Source organism: Diceros bicornis, chromosome 19, assembly GCF_020826845.1.
Source record: "Diceros bicornis minor isolate mBicDic1 chromosome 19, mDicBic1.mat.cur, whole genome shotgun sequence".
NCBI lineage: Eukaryota > Metazoa > Chordata > Mammalia > Perissodactyla > Rhinocerotidae > Diceros > Diceros bicornis.
This window is the reverse complement of record NC_080758.1, coordinates 18,562,618-18,584,906: the sequence shown is the minus strand read 5'-3', so window position 1 is coordinate 18,584,906 and position 22,289 is coordinate 18,562,618. Positions and strand designations below refer to the sequence as shown.

Sequence of the window (22,289 nt, the reverse complement as noted above, 5' to 3'; positions counted from 1 at the left end):
ATTCTAGTGAGGGAGTCAGGCATCAACACACAGTCATCCGAATGCCTCTCAATCACAATGATAATGAGGGCTAAGGAGGAGACACGCTTTGTACTCTAGGAGCGAAGAATGGAGTTTTGACCAAATTCTAAGGGTCAGAAGGATTCTCTGAGAAAGTGACGACTGAGCTAAGATCTGAAGGATAAGTAGAACTTAGCAGAACAAAGAGAGGAGGGAAGGGCACTTTGATAGAGAGAATAGAGTATGTAAAGTCCTTCTGGCATGGATGAGCACGGAAAGCTCAAGGGACTGAGTGAAGGCCAGCGTGGCTTCATTGAGGGGACTGTGATGGAGAGGACACTGAAATGAGACTGGAGAGGCAGCTGAGGGCCTTTGGATAAGGAGTGCTCAAGAGTGCAGGGAAGCCACTTGAAGGGTTTTCAGTAGGCAAATGACACGATCCAATTCATGTTTTGAGAAGGTCCCTCTGGCTTCTGTCAGAGATCAGACAGGCAGAAAGTTGGGAGCAAAATTAGATGTGGAGCAACCACGAAGAAGGCTGGGCAGAGTGCAGGTGAGAGCTGATGGTGGCTCAGGCGAGGGTGCTGAGTGCAGGGGGTGAGCAGTGGGAGGTCCAGAGAGATACACAGCTTGGTTCTCAGCTTCGGCCCCCATAAGCTTTGGCCCGGATACCAGCCTGGATAGCCCTGTCTCTCAGGGAGGCAGGGTCTCTCCACTGTGCTCTCATCATTTAGTTTTTCTTGTCTGCACAACACCCCAGGAGGAAGACACCGTTATACCCATTTGACAGAGAGAACACTAAAGTTTAGAGTGATCCCCAGGGTGTTGCAGCCTATAATTCAGTGGACCCTACCTGAACTCACAATCTGATATGGGGAACAGACAAGTAACCAGATGTTTTAGGGCACAGTATGCACAGTGCTGGAGCAGAGGATACTCAGAGCGAGCAGCCACCTGTGCCCAGAATGGGAGCTCCCTGGGAGCAGAGACTGAGGGTCCCAGTGTCCAGCTCAGGGCCTGGCTCAGAGGAGCCCCACCTATTAAGTCATAGGTCTTAATACACATTTCCTGATGGTTTGAACATCTCTTTCCAACACTTTCCTTGCAAGAAATCTTGCTGTCTGCATTACTATCTTCCGAGAGACAAATTATAAATGTTTTCTAATTAGTTCTACCATTCATAGCCCCTTCCTAAATCAGCACAGGAAACAGCTAAGCTAAAACTTCTGCCTCTGTCTTCCTTTACAAGCTGCCTGTAGCTTATGCTTTCTTCCTCAAAGCTTTTTCTTAGGCAATGTCTAGACAGTTAAAACAAAACAAAACAAAACACTGAACTGTGCTAAAAATAATTTGTTATTCAGGTTTTTTTTTTTTTCCCGCTGAACTGGGTTACCCTGAGAGCTGAGACCAAGGAATGCCAGGCACCCAACTGGTGAGGTGTCAAAAGGTCCAAGTTGGCTACACTGTGGCAGACAAAAGCTGCTGTAGACTCCTGTTCTGATCACAATAAATGTGCAGCATTTTGCATGGGGTAACTCTAACCTCTCTATTATGTTTGAAGGCTGTACATACCAATATTTGGTAGTGACAATACTTGTGTGTAACCTATGTGTGGTCTTCAGTTCTATGGCAGTCTCTCTCCCTCTCCTTTGAGAACTCAATACTATGTACCAGTCACACAAAAGTATTGTTATTGCTTTGTTCAGGCCTCATCATCCCTTGCTGGGGCCACTGCAGTAGTCTCCTGACTGGTCCCTCTGCCTCCAGCCTCTCCCAATCTAACCCACCCTCCCAATCAACTACCCTAGTGATCTTTCCAAAATAGCCCCTCCCCAACCTGGAGTATTCCATGTCCACACATGGAATCCTGGTTAAAATAAGGTGGAATGATATATCCACACTGCTCATCAGTGACGCCGAGAAAGTAACTCTATGGCTAAGAGTAATGGTGCCGGGCACTATGCCAAGGGTTTTATGTACCTTTTTCCAGCGACTCTATTATTTTCATCATTTTAAAGGTGAGGGAACTGAAGCTTAGAGAGGTCAAATAACCCGCTGAGGGCCCCACGGCTGGGATAAGAGCCCAGGCAGTTTGACTCCAGAGGGTTCTAACTACTCTGCACTACTGCCTTCATCAAATCACACACCGGGGCTGCCTACGGGAATGCTAAAGCTCATTGTTTAGCAAAAGGCAGCGTCCTTCCATGTATCCTCCAGCTCTGCACAAGAACATGCTTCCCTCCTGCAGGCTCAGTGCCACCAAATTCCTGGGCCGATGCAGGCCCCGAGTGGCAGGCACTCTTAGAGCCCCTGTCCCACCAGCAGTGGGGTCCGACAGAAGTCATGATGCCCTAAGCCCTGTCTCTTGTGTGACCAGAGTAGCCTTGGGTTCCTTTGAGCCCTGAGTTGCCTGCTCCCCAAACCCTCAGGCTTAAGCCAGAGTTTCTGGCTCCTTCTGAGCATCAAACCTTGCTTGGGATCCTACCTGCTTAGAGTAGCACTATTCTCTTGCTAGGTGTTCTCAGCCCATTCCTCATGGGCTGGATCTTGTTCCCCACCCAAGTCGCTGCTAGGGTGGTACTCTGAATTACAGACACTGCTGGGAACACAGGAGAATACTTTTGGCTGGGCTTCCTCCCCGACCTGAGGAATTCTTGAGCGGGCAATGCCAAGCAAGACCCAGCCTTCACAGGCTCCGTGGATCTACTCTGCCTGGACCCAGCTCCCCACCTGCCCTGGTTGAGATAAGCCAGGATCTGTCATTCAGGCTAGGTGTGAGAGGGAGGCTGAAATAGAGATCCCAGTTTGGCATGTAGACCCAAAGCTGGAAACATCAAGGATTGCTTGATAATGAATTCTGGGTAAGTAATGGCAATAGCTTCTTTTACTCTATGTCCCCAAAGCCTGGGGCCCTCCCAGAAGGGCACCTACAGGATATGATGTTCCCGTATCGATTCTTATTGCGGTTTTCATCCTCTTTGGCTGTGTCCCACGAAGCTGTCTGCCCCTCCGGTAAGGCCTAAAAAGAAAGGACAGAATGGTTAGAATGGTCTGAAACAGGAGCTTTATCCAGGTGTAGGTGAGCCAACGGGGAAAGTGAGACCCACTGTGATGAGTAACTTAGTTATAAAGGGCTGTGTGTTCTTGGATGGGACCTGGAGAGAATGTAGACTCAGCCCCTCCACGGACTTACTCACTTGTTCATTGAATCAAATGCTATTGATGTCTTCTGTGTGTCATGAGCCCAAATCTGGTCCAGTAAGGGAGTCATTTGTTCATTCATTCATCCATTCATTCACTTTATTGAGTCCCTAATAAGTGTTTGTCACTGTTATAGGTACTCGGGATACAACGGCTAGACAAAGTCCCCCTTGAGCTTCCAGTCAACTGGGAGATGTAGCAAATGAACAAGCAAACATACATAATTTTAGATAGTGGAAAATGTTATGAAGAAAATAAAGCAGTGTAAAGGGATAGTAAGGGGAGATAAGAATTGTTTCAGATTACACAGTCTGGGAGAGCTTCTCTGAGAAGGTAACATTTGAGCTAATTCCTTAATGATGTGAAAAAGCCAGTCATGCCAAGGAAAGTAGCAAGCACTTTCCAGGCAGAGGGAACAGCAGGTGCAAAGGTGGTAACCAAATGACCATATTCAAGGATGAAGCAGGGGAGAGCAGTGATGGAAGCATCTGGAGAGTCTGGGAGAGTTCAGGTTATACTAAGGCATTGTGGTCATTGGTAACAAGTTGGGTATTGTGCTAAGTGTGATGGGAAACCATCGGAGGGTTTTGAGCAGAGCAGTTAGCTGGTCTGATTTATGTTTTACAAAGTACATTCTGGCTCATGTATAGAATACAGGCTCTAGGAGGCCCAGAGAGGAAGCAGGGAGATCACTTAGGAAGCTGTTGTAATACTCCAGGCGAGAGATGATGGTACCTCGCACCTTTGTACCAGGATGGTGGCAGTGGATGTAGCGAGAAGTGATTATTTTTAGGATGGTCAGTTGAATATTGTCGATTTTGGTTTCCCACAGAAGCAGATTCAGAAACAAGGACTCCAGTATAAGATTTTATTTTGGAGGCAATCCTAAGGAACATGGGTGGGGCAGTGGGGAAGTGAGACAGTTCAGGGAAGGAAGTCAATATAGGGTACATCAAGAAGCAAGTTACCACTGTGTACACCTGGGGCTTAATCCAATGGACACATCTCATGCCTCAGAGTAGTCTCACCAGGGGGAGAAGGGAGTTGAGGTATTTACCCATCAATTCTCATCTATCATTAGTTGAGGACAACTCTTAGGAACCCCCCTGGCACTTCTATCATGCTCTGTAGGCAAGGTGCACATATTCTTTTTGGAGGAAGTCCTCCAGGCAAAAAGTCACAGGTGCTTCCAGGAGGCAGGCACTGGGTGAGCATGCATGGGAACAGTGAGTGTAGAGGGGACATGGGTAGGGTACCAACACATCTGCTGTAGACGTAGACTATGAAGGAAGGACAGGGATGAAGGCTGACGCCCAGACTGTGGCTTGAAGAACTGAGTGGAGAGTCACATCATTTACTGAGATTTCTGAGAAGAAACGATGAGGGAGAAACAGGATTGGGGAGTAAGGACTTAAGTGTTGTGTTTTGGGTACACGAAGTACTTAGAATAGTGCCTTGCACTTGCTGAGGACTGTGTGCTTCTTAACATGTTCAAAACAATAAGAACAATAGCAGCAGCAGCAGCTGTCATATTTGAGATGACTACTTGACATCCAAGCTGAGATGCTGAGTAGGAAGTTGGACATAGAGGTTCAAAGTCAGGGTTTGGGGAGAGAAGAGATGGAAGTCATCAGTTTGAGAGGAGACAGAGAAGTTAACCATGTGGAGTGATTTAACAGAGTTACGAGCCAAGTGTCATGGAAACACAGGGGAGGGTGCAGTTAGTTATCTCATAGAGAAGGAAGATGGGCATTTAAGGGAGCAGGAACAGCTTTAGAAAAGCCACAGAAGCATGAAGGTTGGGCCATGTTTTGATTACCATCCCCACCCTGCCTCCGGTAGAACAGGCTGAATGCTCCATTCATGGCTCCTGCATTGCTTCTGAGACTGAATTTGCAACATCTTCAGTCTACACAGCTCCCTGTCAGTGCAGGGGAGAGGAGCTTCCACTCATCTTAATACACCAGCCTTGCCTTTGCCCACCTATTTCTTACCAGGTCCATCCTAAGCAAAGAGGAGTCTGTAACCTGAGTGGTCAGAAATTCAGCCATTCAGCAGGCTATGTTTTACAAGCAGGCAGGACCACTGTCTATTAAAAGCCCAGTCCATGCATAATGCTCCCTTTCTTGATTCCAGTCTCCCAAGTGTTAAGCCAACCTGGGGGGGGCTCTTCTTCTAGGGCAGGGGTTGGCAAACTTTTTCTGCAAAGGGCCAGATAGTAGTTTGGGCTTTTTAGGCCATATAGTCTCTGTTGCAACTACTCATACTGTTGTGGAGTGGTAGCAGTCACAGACAAAATGCAAACAAATGGACATGGCTGTGTTCCAATAAAACTTTATTTACAAAAACAGGCATTGGGCTGGATTTAGCCTGTGGCTGTAGTGTGCTGACCTGTATTCTAGAAGCATGACCATGATCTTTATCTATGCAGTGGCTGGGTAGGTAGATTTGATGCCTATCCTGCTACCTAGCCATTCCTGGTGGAATGAAGATGGGGTGGGAGGTCCTTGTCTAGGCTAAGCCATGTTTTCCAACTTAGTTTCGCCCAGGGTTTGAGACTGGGGTAGTAGAGTGCCTTCCCAGCTATTAATTGATCAGAATTTTGTTCTTTGTGTGTCAGAAATCCTTAGACTGGCATTGTGGTAGAGAAGCAAAACAGGTGCTAGGTTCTGGGCACCAACCTCTGCCCCAAATCTGAGTGTGAAACAAGTGCTATGGAGATAGGACAGTGCTCCTCTTACAAGTGGAGGGCTTGTCTTTTCTTTTCTCTTCCTCTTTTTCCTCCTCCTCTTCTTCTTCCTCCTCATTATAATTGACCATCTCTCTGCATCCCTCTTGCCACCAGCACAGGCCATCTTTAGACTGCAAATGGTTCTTGCTTTTGCATGTAACTCTTAGAACTGAGATCCCAGCCCCTGGCCTCATCCTCTCCCCCAAGCCAGGTGGCTCCAGCTCCTTCAGGCAACTTGCCAGGCCTGTATATTCCTGGTTCTCTGCAGGGGTGGGGTGTGCTTGTCTCAGTGGCACCACTGGACCTCTCGATGTTCAAGCTGATATTCTGGGGGTAGATTTTCTACCTGAAATCCTCCGTGATAAAAATCAACTGTTCATCCAATCATATCCTCCTGAAAGTATTATGAAGTCAAGAATAGGGCACTCCAAATGTCTTCACACTAATATTTTGGGAAAAAAATCTGTTGACTCTCTACTATGTGCCAAAGCTTAGGTTACAGTTAGCTTAAGGTTTTATTATGGTTTCACATTAGAATCATCTGGGGAAGCTTAAAATCTCCCAAAGTCACAACCCTACCCCAGACCAATTAAATCAGACTCTCTGGGGATGTGACACAGGCATCACCTTTGTTTAAAGCTCCTTGGTGATTCTAATGTGCAGCCATGATTCTTGCAAATAGTGAATTTACCTGGAGCAACACCTTCCCAGGAGCCTCCTCACTGGTTTCTCTTGCTTTGATTTTGTCCCCTCCAATCCATTCTCCACTGTAATCAGATAGATCTTTCTAAATGTGAATAGGACCAGTTACTTCCCATGCCAGTGTCTTCAGGATAAATTCCACGCTTTTTAATACAAGGTCCTTAATGACTTCACCCCACATGCCCCTCAAGCCTCATTTCTTTCCCTTCTATCAATATTCCAATGATAAGAAACTAAATAATGACTTCACCCCACATGCCCCTCAAGCCTCATTTCTTTCCCTTCTATCAATATTCCAATGATAAGAAACTAAATGAAATGCCACAATTTTAGGTGTTTCAAACTTCTGAGGCTTTAAACATGCTGCTCCCTCTGCCTGAAATTCTCTTCCACCCAAGTCTCCCTGTTAAACTCCTACATATCCTTCAAAACCCAGTTCAAGTATCTTCTGTGTAACCTTCCCTGCTCACCCTCCCACCGCCCTGATGCATCCCCAGCTAGTCAGTCACTTCTTCTACTATTGGATGGACTCCTCTATATCTGATGATTTGAATGTCTTGTCTCTCAATTTGGTGATGGGCTGCTCTAGGGAAAAGGTACCATCTTATTCACAACCGTATCTTCAGAACCCAATATTGGCTTTGTACTTCATATGTGCTTGAATCACCCCTTTTGAATGAATGAATGGATGGATAGATGAAAAAATTAGTGAGTGAGGTGGCTTCTGTGCATATAGAAGGCAAAGATTCTAGAATCTCAGAGGTGTAAGTGACCTTGAAAGTCATCTAATTGTGTTCCCTTCTACAATGGTCTTCTAGGCAGCTGGTAAGCTGATCCATAGCACCTGTTACTTAGATACCCTCAGTGACGAAGAGCCCACTACCCCCCAAAGCTTCCTGCCTCACTTTTGGACAGATTTGCTGGACAGTTTTTTCTTGACTCTACCCCCATATGCTTTGTCTTTGCCCTGCCCTATGGGGCCCCACAGAATAAACATGCGCCCTCTGAACTGCGACAGTGCAGAGATTTGATGAAGGTCCCTGCCCACCCCCAGAGTCCTTCAATGGCGCAGTTTGGGAGTCCTCCCATCATCCAGGCCGTGCTCTTCAGGATACACCCCACATGCAGATATCCTTTGAAAAATCCTAAACTAAACAAAACAGGTGTGATGAGTGGCACTTCTCTGTGGGAAACCACACAGCCCCCTGCTACAGCCCCAGGAGCCTCTGTCGCCCCCTGGTGGGCGCTGAAGGAGAATGTGTGGGTCTGGGGGCTGAGATGATGTTGACAAAGGCAAGGGGGCAAGTCCTAATAGGGCCGTCCAGGAGTGAGCGGTAATGATCCCTTAATTGGCAGACTTTGATCACACATCCATTTCCCTTTTTAGGGAGCTGGAATCTAATAGAGGATAATCTCTCGAAGGGAAAAAATAGGAGGGGGTAAAAGTATGAAAAGTAGACTCATCTCCATCTTCAAAGTGAGCCAGCCGAGAGGCATTATTTTTACATTAGTGGCTAGTTACAGTAGATTGACCAGGGAATGGTGGCAGTCATTAGGAGCTAATCACATTCTTTTGAAACCAAAATTGCCACCTCATTATATTCATCCATTATCGATCTCTGCTTTCCTTTTCTCATTCCTCCCTCCTTAGAGTATTCAGCTCTATTTTTACACTCTTCTCTAAGTGCGGACATGTTCCCTACTCTTCAACAGTGTTGCTTTTCTAAGGTCCTAAAAGATGCACTTGGGGGTGTCCGCATCCCTGGAGGGCTGAGGTGAGGTATTCATAGAATTCTCAAAAGTCAGATCTTTGGAGAAAATTATTGTCTCACTTTACAGATCAGCAAAGTGAGGTCCAGAAGACATATCGAGAGGGTCCATCTTCCCTCCACAGTGACCATCTGGGTGGTAGGCACTGTGCTAGATCTTAGAAATAACAGCAATGGACATGGAAGACAAACTCTTATGAACTTTATGTTCCAGTTGTGGGAAGGTGCAGACAATAAACAAATGAGATGATTATTGTTTATAACCTGTGTTATAAAGGCAATAAATAGGGTGCTAGGACAGACAGTGACTTGAGACAAGGGACTACTTTAGAGAGGGTAAATTGGGCTGGACTCTTTGAAAAGGTGACATTTGAGAAGGAAAAAAGCAGCCCCTGACTTCTGGGAGCTGGCCTGGCACTCACAGCTGGATCTTGGTGTTCTGTTGAATATAGACAATTTCACAGAACACCAACATCAGACAAAGCTACTCTGAGCCCAGGATGGGGAAGATAAACACATGACCTCTCTGTAGTCATATCTAGACATAGACAACAACATGAACAATGTCCAAGCCAAAAAAAATGACCAAACATCCCCCATCCTGGCTAATGAGTGACTGCTGCTGCTTTGCCAATTACAGCTTTAACCTTTATTTCATGTTCCCTTTTTATGGTTAAGATTTAGTAAGGTACCCAATCCTACCACTTCCTAATAGTGTCCAATTCAGAACAAAGCCCTGCTTCCTTAAACCCTCTCCCAAGTCACCCCACACAGCCCACATCCTATGAGTCCTTTCTAGCATCCTCTTCCTGAGATGTCCCACAGTTTCTAAACCCAGCTTGTTCTACTGCAGGTGTATTCCTGTTAGTCTCTCTTGACACATTTGAACTGAAAACTAAGTGATGAGCAGAAGCCAGCCATGGCAAGAGCTGGGGGAAGAATGTTCCAGGCTGAGGGAACAGCATGTGCAGAGACTCTGAGACAGAATGAGTGTGGTGTGTTCTAAAACTTGAAGGAAGACTCTCCAGAGCCGAGAGAAAAAGCAAGACAGTGACGCCTAATGTGGGCAGGGAGGGCATGGCGCTTAATTGAGGCCTTGTGGACCACAGCCAAGAATGTGAGTTTTAGTCAATGGGAAAGCTTTGGACATTTTTTAAAATGGGAGGCTGAGCCAGTATGAGCATCATGACAAGTGGCTAAGAGCACTTGTCTCTTGAACTCTCCCTTCATCCTTGTGGACAGGCTTCATAGACTTGAGGATAAAATTATCATCTGGTGCTTGCCCCAGACTAACTCTCCCTGTGGTTGCAACCCACTCACCCACCTACCCATCGTCCCCTCCAGCCACAGAGCTGAGGCCCCATTGGAAGGGGTGGAGGCTCAGCCCACATGAGCACAAGTCACAGGCTCCTTATGCCTTGCTGTGCTGAGTCAGTCCATAGGACTGTGCAACCTACCTCAGTTTCCCCACTTAATACCTTAATTCCCTGCTAGAACTGAGAATTGTCCCTGACACTTGCTTGGCTCGTTCCTTCTTTTACCTGTTGGTTTGGCATTCCTGAGACAAGAGGGTCCTTTCCGAAGCTTGCCATCCTTCTTTGGACACTCTTCTTTGCATCTAAGCCTTTTTGAGTTATGCCCCAAATAATGAGATGTCAGAACACAGAGCTTCCAAGAGCAGTTCGCCTCCAATCCAAGGCTGAGGGCATCCTGTCCATTTCATTTACCTGCTCACCCACTATCCTCAGCAGATTCTGTCAGCTGTGATGCCTCCCTCACTCCCTTTGGCTCAACTGTATCCCTGGAGATAACTGGATGTGATATGCCCTGGGGTGCAGCAAAACCAGGCCCAGGGAATGCTGACCAGGCGGTTCCTGGCTGATGCTTCAGGGCACAGTCAAGGGCCTGCTTCCTCCGTCATCAGTCCAGACTGCCAGGATTTCCCCGCACCCCTACCCACCACTGTATTTTCCTGGCGCAGGGAAGATTCCAGAGAGTCTTCACCAAGGAGGTGCCATTTTACCCAGGTCTTTCATTCATTTATTTTGTCAAGAAATACCTCTTGTCCAATAACTGTGTATGTGAGTCAGGGAAAAGGCAGGGCTTTGCCAAAGGCAGACAGACTAGAGTGTTTGAATATTTTTACTGCAAATCATTTCACCACTCCAAGTCTCAGTTAACTTTTCTGAACGTGAAGTCAATAATAAGCCCTTCAGGGTGGGGGAAGGATTTGACTACACAGGGAGAGCGTGTGGGAATATTTTTGCTAATGGAACTCTTATGTATTCCGATTGTATTGATGTTTACATGACTCTATGTATTTGTTGAAACTCATAGAACTCTACACACCCCCCAAAATGAATTTTTGTGGTGGCCCTGGCAAAGGCCAAGCTTTCAACAAATGCCTCCTTCTGTGCTGAAAAGCACACGTCTTAGGGATTATAAATGTGGACAGAGAAGGCAGGAGAGGATGACTAATGACATCTACTCAGAGTGGTATCAGGAGAGCAAATATTATTGTGCACCATGTCACTAAATAGACGGTAATGTATGAGTTCTGCTGGAGAAGCAAAGTAGAAAATCAGATTGCAGCAAGATGGGGGTATTTGTCTGTGACAAGAGCTTTGATCAAGGCAGAACAGTTGAGCGCATGTAGAGTCACAAAGCACCCTTTAAAAGGGCCATTAAAAGCTACAAAGTCTTTTTTAAATGACAAATTTTAGGCCAGTGGTTCTCAAACATTGGTAGGGATCCAAATTTCCTAGGGCATTTGGTAAAATGCAGAGGCCTGGATCCTGTCCTGTGTCAATGAGCCTGCATCTCAATGTTCTTTACTAATTCTCCTATTGATTCTGACACACATCACAGTTTGAGAACCACTGTCCTGGGCAGTAAGGTAGAGGGGAACAGCAAATTCCTAGGGAAGACTCAACCTAAAATGTAAAGGCAGACACTTGGTGCGCCTGTAGAGACTGCCCACAGATGTGCGAGTCTTCCTGTGTTGGAGTCTTTCTTTAAGAAATGCTGCCTTTTTTCACTGAATGGAACCATTCTTAATCACAGTTTTTCACCAGCTCTTTGCATTTCAATTAAGTTAATATTTAGTATTTATATACTATTTTCCAGATGCTTCAGAGAAGAGAGATGAGTAATACCCTGTCCCTACCTTCAAGATGCCTATAGTTTAATGGGGAAACTCATGCTAGGGTACCTCTATTCCTCCCAGCTCTTAGCCGATGATTTGAGGCATCCCTGTGTCCAATTCCAGGCTACAGATTCTGGTTCCCTCCAACACATTGTCTCCATCTTCGTGCATGAATTTCTGGGTGGCTGTCTCTGGGTCAATAGCTCTCCCCTGAATTTGAAGTTGGCTAGAGTTAAGGGGCGGGCTATCAAAGGCCGTGACTGTTACCTTGTTAATTCTGCTCAGGAAAACAGTACAAGGGGCATAAAATGCCCATTTATCTCCACAACTAGTTTCATGTTGATTTCTCTTTCATAGAGGCATCTTTGTTTCTCTTCTAAGAGCTGGCTTGTGACATTTCAATTCTTTTATGTTTCCAAGCCCCTGAACATATGGTTCCCTCTGTCACACATGCTTTTCCTCTGCTCAACCTTCTTCTACTTTTCTTAAACGCAGTGTCTCACCTTTTGTGAAGCTTCTGATTCATCTTGCCAGCAATAACTGACAAAAAGCAAAAATAAACAACAACAACAACAACAAAACCTGTGTTCACCCTGGAGCACTCTCACTCACATGTCTACAAAGCATTTTATTTAGAGTTCTGTTATGTAATTACATGGTGTAGTAAGACCATGAGCTTCCTTTAAATGAGGGTCTTTATTTTCTTTATTTAGCCTTTAACTCTCTCCAGTGCCCAAAACAGTGTAAGGTACTCAACAAGGGTTTCTGGCCAAACGATGCAGAAGCATACACTATCAGGCTTCAGGAGTCCATGCTATGTAGTCAAACATTTCACACAAGATGAAACAGGGACCCAGACATGGAAGGGTTTTGTCCAAAACTACCCAGCATGTCAGGAGCAGATTGAGAACCAGGTCTCAACTCTTGGTCAAAGGATTTTTCTACAGTACCACCTGAAAATTGCTCACTTGGTTGGGGAGGGTTCCTGTATTAAATACAGAAAATATTGTTCGCTGGGTTATAAACAGAATTATAAGTGGAAAAATAAAAATAAACTCAAAGGAAAAGACTGAGTTAATAGTCTCTCCTACGTGAGCTCTTTCCTGCTAGAAAAACTTTCAAGTCTGAAACCACAGGGGTTACTGATGTCTTTTGGCCACCCCCGGGAAATGGCCCCTTTTCTCCTTATTTTAATCCATGAGGAGTGGAGTGAAATGAGCAGGTGGAGTCCAAGTCTTCCTATTTTGGTCATTATGAATTCCCCGAGTTGGAGAACAACCATGGTTTTCCCTTTCACGATTTGGGCATCTGCCACTAATTCCCCATGCCCCTACCCAGAATCACTCACATTTGCAAATTGAGGAGCTGGACCAGAATCTCAGGGGTCACCTGCAGTGGGATGTTCTGTGCCTTTGTTACCAACTGAGGAGAGAAAAAGATGTGGGAGAAGCAGAAGGTCTACTCTACCCCTGCTCCAGTGGCTCTGAGCAGAGAAGGCGGCACCTAGGGTGACCTGAAGCATCCATCTCCATGGTTACACCCCATCAGGAGGCTGCCTGCCCACCATCACCCACAGATAATTAAGAAAAACATGGCAACACTGGCCTTACCCCACAAAAGCCATGCACATGGCGTGTCCGCCCAGACGGAACTGGAAAATGAACAAATGTTTGCTCTTCATTAAGCTGCATCATATTCCTCACAGCTGTTCCTAGTTGCCTTGAATAGTCTTAATGGAGCTATAATAATCAGATACCTTCTGGTTGCCCTACTGGGCTCGTTCTACTCATTACGATGACAGACTGCCGGGATTGGACTGGATTAACATGCTTCCCTTCCTTCTCTCCATCACAAAGTCACCTCTTCCTGTTGTCCCTCATCTTCCCCAAACCTGCTACTTTTCTGACCATGATGATAGCTGGGGTTACAGAATTCACAGACAACCCCACTCTCCAGCCAATATCTGTTAGCATTTGCTGGCATGCTTAGGGTTTTTGTTTTGTAATTGGGGAAGATGGGAGAATTTGGGCTGGGAGGACTGGGATGGGGAGGAGGAAAGACTCTACGGTCCAAGGTCACATGCAGAAGTCCCCTGAACATAATGTGGCTGTGTTCCAACAGCAGGGTAGATTTGAGGGATCATCACACGCCTCCATGGGCATCAGATGTGACCAGCAGCAAGTGCAGCAGGTGAAGCGATGGGTCTGCGAGCACAAGGAGGGCAGTTGCTGGGGACTTCATGGGTCTCCTTAGACAGTGTCCCTCAACCTTGAAAGTAAATCATAGTCACCTGGAGAGCTTAGAAACTACTGATCCCTGGATCCCACTCCCAGGGATTCTGACTTAAGTGGTCAGAAGGATGGCCTGGGCATTGGTGTTTTTAAAACTCCCCCAGGTAATTCTAAAGTGTAGCCAAGATTGAAAACCTTTAAGACTCAGAGCTGTACGGCAGGTGAGGTTAATTTGCCTTAGGCCTCCTTGAGTTCTTAGGAACCCAAGGCCCCTGGTCAGTCATGGTTGCTAGGCCTTGAGACATAACTAGGGGGTGGTAGCCTCAGAGAGTGGGGTCCAACGGGACTATCGGTGGGTGGGAGATCCAGCTGGCCTGGACTGTTGATTTCTACTGAGACTCCCAAAATATCGTGGGCAGAAGTACTCTTTGGATCACTTTGGTCAACCCCCTGCCCTCACTGAATAAATATGGAAGTAGAGGCCCAGAGAGGGGCAAGTAACCTGCTCAGGGTCACCCAGATACTTAATGAAAGAGGTAGGACTGGAATCCAGGCATTTTGACTGTCAATTCAGGACGGTTCATGCATTACTTTAATTTATTGAACTTAAAATATATATTGAGAGACTCAAGTTTACATGTTAAAGAGAACAAGCTGACTATATGGCTCTACATGAAAGAATTGTGTGTGGGCTTGTCCGGGCTCTGGGCCCAATCTCCTGGTTCAGGCAATTCCATCTTTGCCTTGAATTACTGTCCCAGCCACCTACCTGCCTCTGGTCTCACTGCTCTGATCTGTGCCAGATTTTTTGTTTGTTGTGAGTGCTGTCGAGTCAATTCTGATTCCTAGTGACCCTGTGGACAGCAGAGCAGAACCCTGCCTGGTCTTTTTGCACCATCCTCTCACCTTCCGGGGCTATATCAGACAGTGCTCGGATGCTATTCACAGGGTTTTCATGGCCAAGTTTTTCGGAAGTGGGTGGCCAGGTCCTTCTTCCTAGTCTGTCTTAGTCTGGAAGCTCTGCTGAAACCTGTCTGTGCCAGATAGTTACATCTAAATGCAAACCCAGCTTAAAAAATCCTGCTCCCTTCAATGGCTACCCATGGCCCGGGGAATAATATCCAAACTCCTTAGCCTGACAAATGTCCCCGTGCCCTCACCCCACACCCGCCCCTACTAACAATTTCAGCCCATCTCCCTCCATGCTTCTTCCTATAGTTTATGTACCAAACTGCATCTGGTTCTCTTAACTCAATCTATTGTAAACACCATCATGCCATAGCTTGTTCTAGTCTCTCTGCCTAAAACACCCTTCCTGCTTTCATTTGGTTATTCCTATTTCTTAAGCTTTGGTTTACGCTTTCTGTCTTCCAGAAAGCCACTTGTCATTCATCTTCAGGCCAGCCTTAACGCACCCCACCCCCAAGAGTTCCCATAGCACTCTGGGTATACCTCTAGTGTGACATTTTGCCAAGATATTGAAATGATCAGTTTATATGCCTCTAGGAGCCCCAGAAGGCAAAGGCTCTCTCTCATCTCCTCAGTTCCTAGAGCCTAATACCACACCTGGTCTATGGAAAGTGCTCAAAGATCTTTAAGTTGAAATCCCACGAGGCTCAGTCCTTGGTCCTCGTCTCTGTCTATGCTCACTTGCTTGGTGACTTTGAACAGTCTCGTGGCTTTAATATCATCTATATGTCAATGACTCTCAAAGTTTTATCCCCAGGCCAGGCTTCTTTCCCAAATTCCAGACTCATATATCCAACTACCTACTTTCCATCTGCACTAAGATGTCTAATAGATGTGTAATAGTTCAAAATTGAACTCCCGATGCTCCATTGTCCCAAGTCTGCTCTACTTGCAGCTTCCCCAACTCTGTTGGTAGCAACTCCATCCTTCCAGTGGCTCAGCTAATACCCTTGGCGTCACCCCTGATTCCTCTCTTCTTCTCACATGCCACGTCTAATGTGTTAGGAAATCTTGCTGGCTCTATCTTTAAAATATATTCAGAATCCAACCGCTTCTCACCAGCTCCACTGCCACACCCTGGCTTGAATCACCAATGTCGCTCACCTGGGTTACTGCATGGCCTCTTCACTGGCCTCCCTGCTTTTATTCTTGCCTTTCCAGATCTATTCTTAACATAGTAGCTAGAATGAGTCTTTCAAAATAATGTCAGATAACTACCATTTGTCTTCTCAAAACTCTGCGGTGGCTTTCCATTTCATTCAGAGTAAAAGCCAAAGCCCTTATAATGGCTTATAAGGCACTTTATGGTCAGGCCCCCTTTATTTCTCCAATATCATCTTCTCTTACTTTTACTTCTTGTTCACTCTACTCATGCCACCCTTGGCCTCCTTGTTCCTTCTTGTATGTGCCAGATGTGCTACTCCCTTGATCTGGAACTCTCTTCCTCCAGATATTTCCCACCATGTCTCTGCTCAAATCTTATCTTCTAATTAAGGACAACTTTTCAACCCTATTTAATATTGAAACCTCCTTCACCTTATGTCTCTGGAATACACCATCTCCCTTCTTTGCTGTACTCTTTCTTTTCTGATGGTACTTGTGGAAGATTGTATTATCCAAAGATTATATTTTCCAATATCTCCTGTTCTGTATTCTCTTTTAGAATCTTACAACTGCGCCTCTGTCCATCAGGAGATGGAGTCTAATTCCCCTCCCCTAGAATGTAGGCAGTTATTATTTGCTTATAATCAACAGAATGTGGTAGGAGTGATGCTGTGTGATGTCCAAGTGTAGGTCACAAAGGTGATGCACTTTCCACCTTGTTAGCTGGGAGGCTCACCTGTGGAGCTCTGAGCCACCAGGTAAGAAGTCCAACTGTCCCAAGGCTACCATGCTGTGAGGAAGCCCAGGCCACCTGAACAGGCCACCTGTAGGTGTTCCAGCTGGCAATCCCAGCTGAGATCCCAGATGATAGCCTGCCTCAATCACTAGACAAGTGAGTGAAGACACTTTCAGATGACTTCAGTCTCCAGCCTTGCAGCCTTCCAAGTGAAGGCTTCAGACATCATGTTGCAGAGACAGACTATCCCTGTTTTTGCCCTATACAAATTCCTGATCCACAGAGTCAGTGAGCACAATAAATTGGTTGTTCTATGTCGCTAAGATTTGGGGTAGTTTTTAACACAGCAGACAGTATTTTTCACTGTCTAACATACTACATTATTTACTAACATATTACATTATTGTAAAATAACTTACTTATTTTAAGTCTATTATTTATTTCCTGTTTCCCTTGCTAGAACAAAAGCTTCTTGAGGGCATGGGTCTTTGTCTGTTTTACTGTTGTATCCCAGATATAGAGAACAGTCCTTGGGAATAGTAAATACTCAGTAAATATTTAATGAACAAATTTGTAAGTGATTGTACAACTGAACTGAATTTTAGAAGACACAGCTTGCTTTAGCTGAGAGGTCCCTTATATGTCAGCTTGTCAAACCCACTCATTTGTATGACAAAGCTTGAGTAGAACGGGAGAGTGACAAGCAATAAACAGAGCACACAGCATGTTGGTTGGAGAGTAGGACTGGAGATCCAGGAGCTTTATGTCTACAAGAGGACACAGTCTTCAAGCAGATTTGTGACTCTCATGCTCAGTATGTAGATTCCAGACATCACAGGAGCCCTGATGATCAAAGCCATATCCACCTGCAGTCTAGGAAAGTGGACTAGCACATTGTGGAAAGTCTTCCATTAAGTAACATTTTCCAATTAACCTCCCGTTAATTAGAAAATGCTGTTAACTAGAAGCTAAGCATTCCAGCTAACTGATTAAAATAATTTGAACTAATTGAGGGCAAGGCTAGTCTAGTTAGCGATATTTCTGGTTGAGGTCCAAATGATAGAACAACATGTATTGTTTTCTCTCTCATAATAAAAGCAGTTCATTTCCAGGCTAGAAATCAACAGATTCCCACCACACAGGGGTGGATGCTTTTGAAAGAGATATCATTCTGGAAGGAAATGTACCAAAGTAGTCAAATGCATTTGTATTTTTGTCTCCAAATTTCAGATTGCAAGTTCTTAGAACAGTGTTTCTCAGGCTTTGACTGCTTACCCCCCTTTCTGATATGTCACATGTCTCTCCTCTCAATGCTATTTGAAACTTTAAAGCAAATAAATATTATGACTAATGACTTATGAAACCATCATGATACTGAATATGCCTTTACAAACAACACACCCTCTCCTGACACTCGGTCCCCAAACAGATCTACATAGCTGTGTATAAGCACACACACATGCACCTCCCCCCCACTTTAAGGGGTTGGGACCATTCAACCAACCACCTAGGAAACAAGGCACAGGGATGGGTGGTGATGAGACCATCCCCTTCGACTCTTATCCCAATATCCTTCCAAAATTTGTAGATTGAGCACATGAAAAATGCTATTTTACATAGACTATATGTGAAATTAACTGCTAGTTCTCCTGAGCTGGTAATTACTCACATCCATTGACATAAATGTTTTTGTTTTCGTAAATGTGCCAAACATGCCCCTTGCCACCATGTTTTACACTCTCATAAAGTTTTAGGACCAGACAGGCCCTTAGAAATCACCTTATCTAAACTCTTTACTCAACTAATAAAGAATATTAAAACTCAGGTAGCAAAACAATAAGTTAAGATTACATAGTTTGTTGTATTGGAATCCGGCTGTCTGGACCCCCAGTTTAGCACAATTTCGTGACCTCACACAGCTTCTGAAATACTGCTTTGTAAGCTCTTTCTCAGAATACAGTCTGAGAGATAAACTTAGTCTGCATTATCAAGAATTCCAAATGCGTAATCTGAGTCAATGCGTTTTCACTGCACACAGTGAAACCGAACCTAGCAGATTTGGGACACACACTGCATGTGAAAAATAACCCACAAAAAAGTAGTGCATATAACTCAGAGCCTGGCACACAGTAGATGTTTGAAAGATATTTTGGGAAGGAAGGAGGAGAGGGAGAGGGAGGGAAAGGGAAGAAAGAAATGCTTGTTTTCAAAGTTGGCTGCAGCTGGATTCCATCTGCAAGAGGAGGGTTGCAAAATTCCTCTCTGGGTGTAAGGTGCTCTTTAGTTCAGGAAAAACATCTTAATGAATTTTTCCTTCTATTTAATTTTCCTTTTTGTTTGTAAAAGGTGAGCTTAATGGGCAGGGTCTGAAACAAAAGGAGTGAGACAAAGAAAGCTAAATTGTTCTGCATAATAAAGTGGGAGTTCTTTTCCTGGCTGTTGGGAAAAAGAAAAAATACAAGGGAAATTTTGAGGACACTAAAAAGAACTTTTGGGAGAGGAGTGGATAGAGAGCTGACAGGAGACCAGAATCTTAGGAGGACTTGTATTAAGGAGCTTCCTGGATTTTGCTTCAATCTTTCTGTTATTCCCCAAACCTCAGTAACAACCGCCACTCACAAATCCTTTGCATTGGAGATGCTTTGGGGAGGCAGGAAAGTAATGTTCAATGTAGGGGTGAGGAGAAAGGTACAGAGAGACAGAGGATAGCAGTCACCAGATGAGATATTGACATGGGGGGTGTTGAGAACACAACAGAAGCATGATAATGAGGAAGGAGGTGACCGGGAGCAAGCAGGCCTCCCAGAAATCACTGGCGGGGGATATTTGCTGGCTTTTCTACAACATGTGTGATGGGGCTTGAGCCAGTCTTTCTATTGAAGGAAGGTGTGAATCCAAACTGATTCAGTAGGTCTGGGTAGGGACTGAGATGGTACAGTTCCAACATGCTCCCAGGTGATGCTGATGCTGCTGGTCCAAGGACCACACTTGAAGTAGCAAGGCTTTAGCAGCCACGAAGTCTCTGCACCCATCAGGAAGTTTCCCCACAGTCTGGTCTCTTACCTCATATTCCTCCTTGAACCCGTAGCCCTGGCCTCTCTTCATCTGGGTGATGTGCTGCAGCAGGTCAGCCACCCGGATGGCGGGCTGGAACTGGTCCCGAGGATAGCTCATCTCCACAGGGTCACAGGCCCGGTAGGGGTGAGTCTGGATGGTGAGGGTGGGCTGGGACAGCTCCCCGCGGCTGCCATCTGCTTCAAAGAGAAAGAGGCAGAACAGACCATCACCTATGGGAGTTTTGTCCTCTGTCCTCCGTGCCTCCCCCAGCTTGACCTGAAGAGGGCAGAGGGAGCTAACTCAGGAGTTAACTGATCAGAAAACAGCAGAAAGAATAGAGACACACTGCTTCCCTGGCACGGCTGTGGTGGTAGATTTAAAAATTCAAACAACATACAAACCAATGAATACAATAACCCTTGGTGCATTTCTACTTCAAGTGTGCGTATTGATGGAGTAGAGACAAAGTTCTAGGTTGGCTGTCACCCCTTCCTGTCTCAGTCCTTCCTCCAGGTTTGTATTGGCTAATCCCAGAACCAGTAAGAAGCCAGACAGGCTGGATACTGGGAGCACCCTCTTGTTTAGGAAGTAGGGTGCCTGGAAATCCTGTCTAGTGCCTGCCTGCAGGTGAGGAGAGCCTCAGGTCCATGGAGATCAGAGCCACTTGCCTGCTTCTGGTCCATTTGCCCACATCCCTGTGACCCAGTTTCTCTACTAGCTTGTTTTCTTTGGGGTGTGCACTGGGAGGAATTGGAGCCAGTCTTGGACCCCCAGAAGGTAGAAGGAACTCTGATTCTCTTAGCTGCTCTCTCCATCTATAAGCTCTGCAACAGCGACCACCTTCTGCCTACTGTCTAGTTTCCCCACCACTTAATACTCTTGATCCAGGAGTGTTGCTGAGTGCACCTTGCAGGTAGGGAAGCCTGAACATTTTCCTGCAATCCTGCCAGCTCAGAATCCTGCAATCCTCCCAGGCCTGAGTCCTATGCCTCATCTCCCTCATAAAATCTCTCCTTGATATAAGATCTATACTCCTCCCTGATAAGAATCTTTATACTCACTGATTTGCTTTAACTGCCCTCTATTGCTTTGGCCACCCTGGAAACTGATTTCTGCTGAGGTTGGATTTGAATTCCTCTGTTCCCCTCGGGCCAGTAAAACTACTTTCTTGCCTTACCAACTCTCTGCCAGGCATACATTGTTGGTTTTCCAGGACCAGTTCATTGTACTGGGAAACATCTAGGCTTGGTCTCCCCAACCTCCTCCCAAAGACAGGGGCAGTCTATGCCCTAGACCCTCCTGTCTGTGGCATGCATGAGATGGGAAGTGCCAGATTCTACATGTCTGCCCTGGGTGTTTTCAGGCACTGCAAGGCACCAGCGCAGACCCCACTAGGCCTAGGCTGCATATACTCCCTGGGAGGCTGTAGCATATATTCCTGATTGTCTGCAACTTGTATTTTCAAAATCCATGTTTCCTTCAGCTTGTTTGTCTCTCATGTCACAATAATCCACCAGACATTTGATTCTGTATGTGAAAGTAAACTTTCCTACCATGTGACAGCATGAGCAAAACTGTTCCTAGTCAGGAAAGGATTGCCAACAGAAAGATCTAGAATATAGAAGTTTATCAGAAGGAAGAAAGGTCTAGGCAAGATTTCCTGACTGCACATAAGAAAAATACTGCTTACTTTTTCTCCTGGGATTTCAGGTAATAGGTAACACATCTTCACTGGCATTGCTTAAATGTAGAGCTTGGCAAATGTAGGGGCTGCTGCCCTTCTCCATCACACCCTTGTGTTCAGGAGTTAGATTTATTGAGAACCCACCCTGTGCCAGGGACTCTGGTAGGCACTGGCAATGCTCAGAACACAGATTTCACCCTCAAGTCTCGATGGTCTAGTAGGGAAGACAGACAAGTAGAACCGTCTGAAGCATGACAGATGCTGGAGAAGCCAAGCACATTTAGGTAAGAGCAAGGAGGTGGGGCTGGAGTGAAGGTGGTGAGTGGAAATGTGGTGAGGGTAAAGCTATAAGAGATGGTGTGAGGCCAGTCTAGAAAGGCTGTGAATGTATAAGAATCTTCAAGCCAGTGGGAAGCTGTTGAAGGATTTTTAAGAAGACTCCCTCTCTTTAAAGATTCACACTCTTTCTTTTAGGTGTCCCAGCTGCCATGGATCTGAGGCATCCTTCCAGTGAATATCACTCCTGTGATGGTGTGGTGGGGTTGGTGACGGAGAAGAAACAAGCACTTGAGTTTGCTTCTCTAGATGTTGCACTTCATGAGTTTCAGGAGAAGATGAGCCGGAGTCAGTGCCCGGAGCCCTGTGAGTGTCTCCCATCTAAGCTGCCATCACATATAGGGACAGATGTCTTCAGAGACCCCTGGTATCCCACAGGTCCTGGGGCACGAGCTGCCTGGGAGACTGGCTGCCTGGCGGAGACAGGCTTCTTAGGAAGGGGAACCCGATAATCTTTGTGAGATGCCAAATGTTTCCAAAACCAAATAAGCTACCAATATGGATATTTTCCCTAAACACATTGCTAGACAGACTGTAAACTTGGTGTCAGCAAAACCAACACTGGAATGGAAAATAAATGCATTTGAAATTTAACAACTTGTATTGCTGTAACATTTGTAATAA

The 22,289-nt window shown here is 45.6% G+C and overlaps 1 protein-coding gene across 2 annotated transcripts in view; it reads right to left on the bottom strand.

Moving 5' to 3' along the window:
* PTPRT (protein tyrosine phosphatase receptor type T) overlaps positions 1-22,289 on the bottom strand; it is a 1,006,475-nt gene that overhangs the window by 57,139 nt on the left and 927,047 nt on the right. For both annotated transcript variants that reach the window (XM_058562674.1, XM_058562675.1), the window contains 2 exons: positions 19,652-19,842; positions 2,932-3,019 (listed from right to left, as the gene is read on the bottom strand). In XM_058562674.1, coding sequence (XP_058418657.1) covers positions 2,932-3,019; positions 19,652-19,842 — 279 coding nt within the window. The remainder of the gene's footprint in view (positions 1-2,931; positions 3,020-19,651; positions 19,843-22,289) is intronic.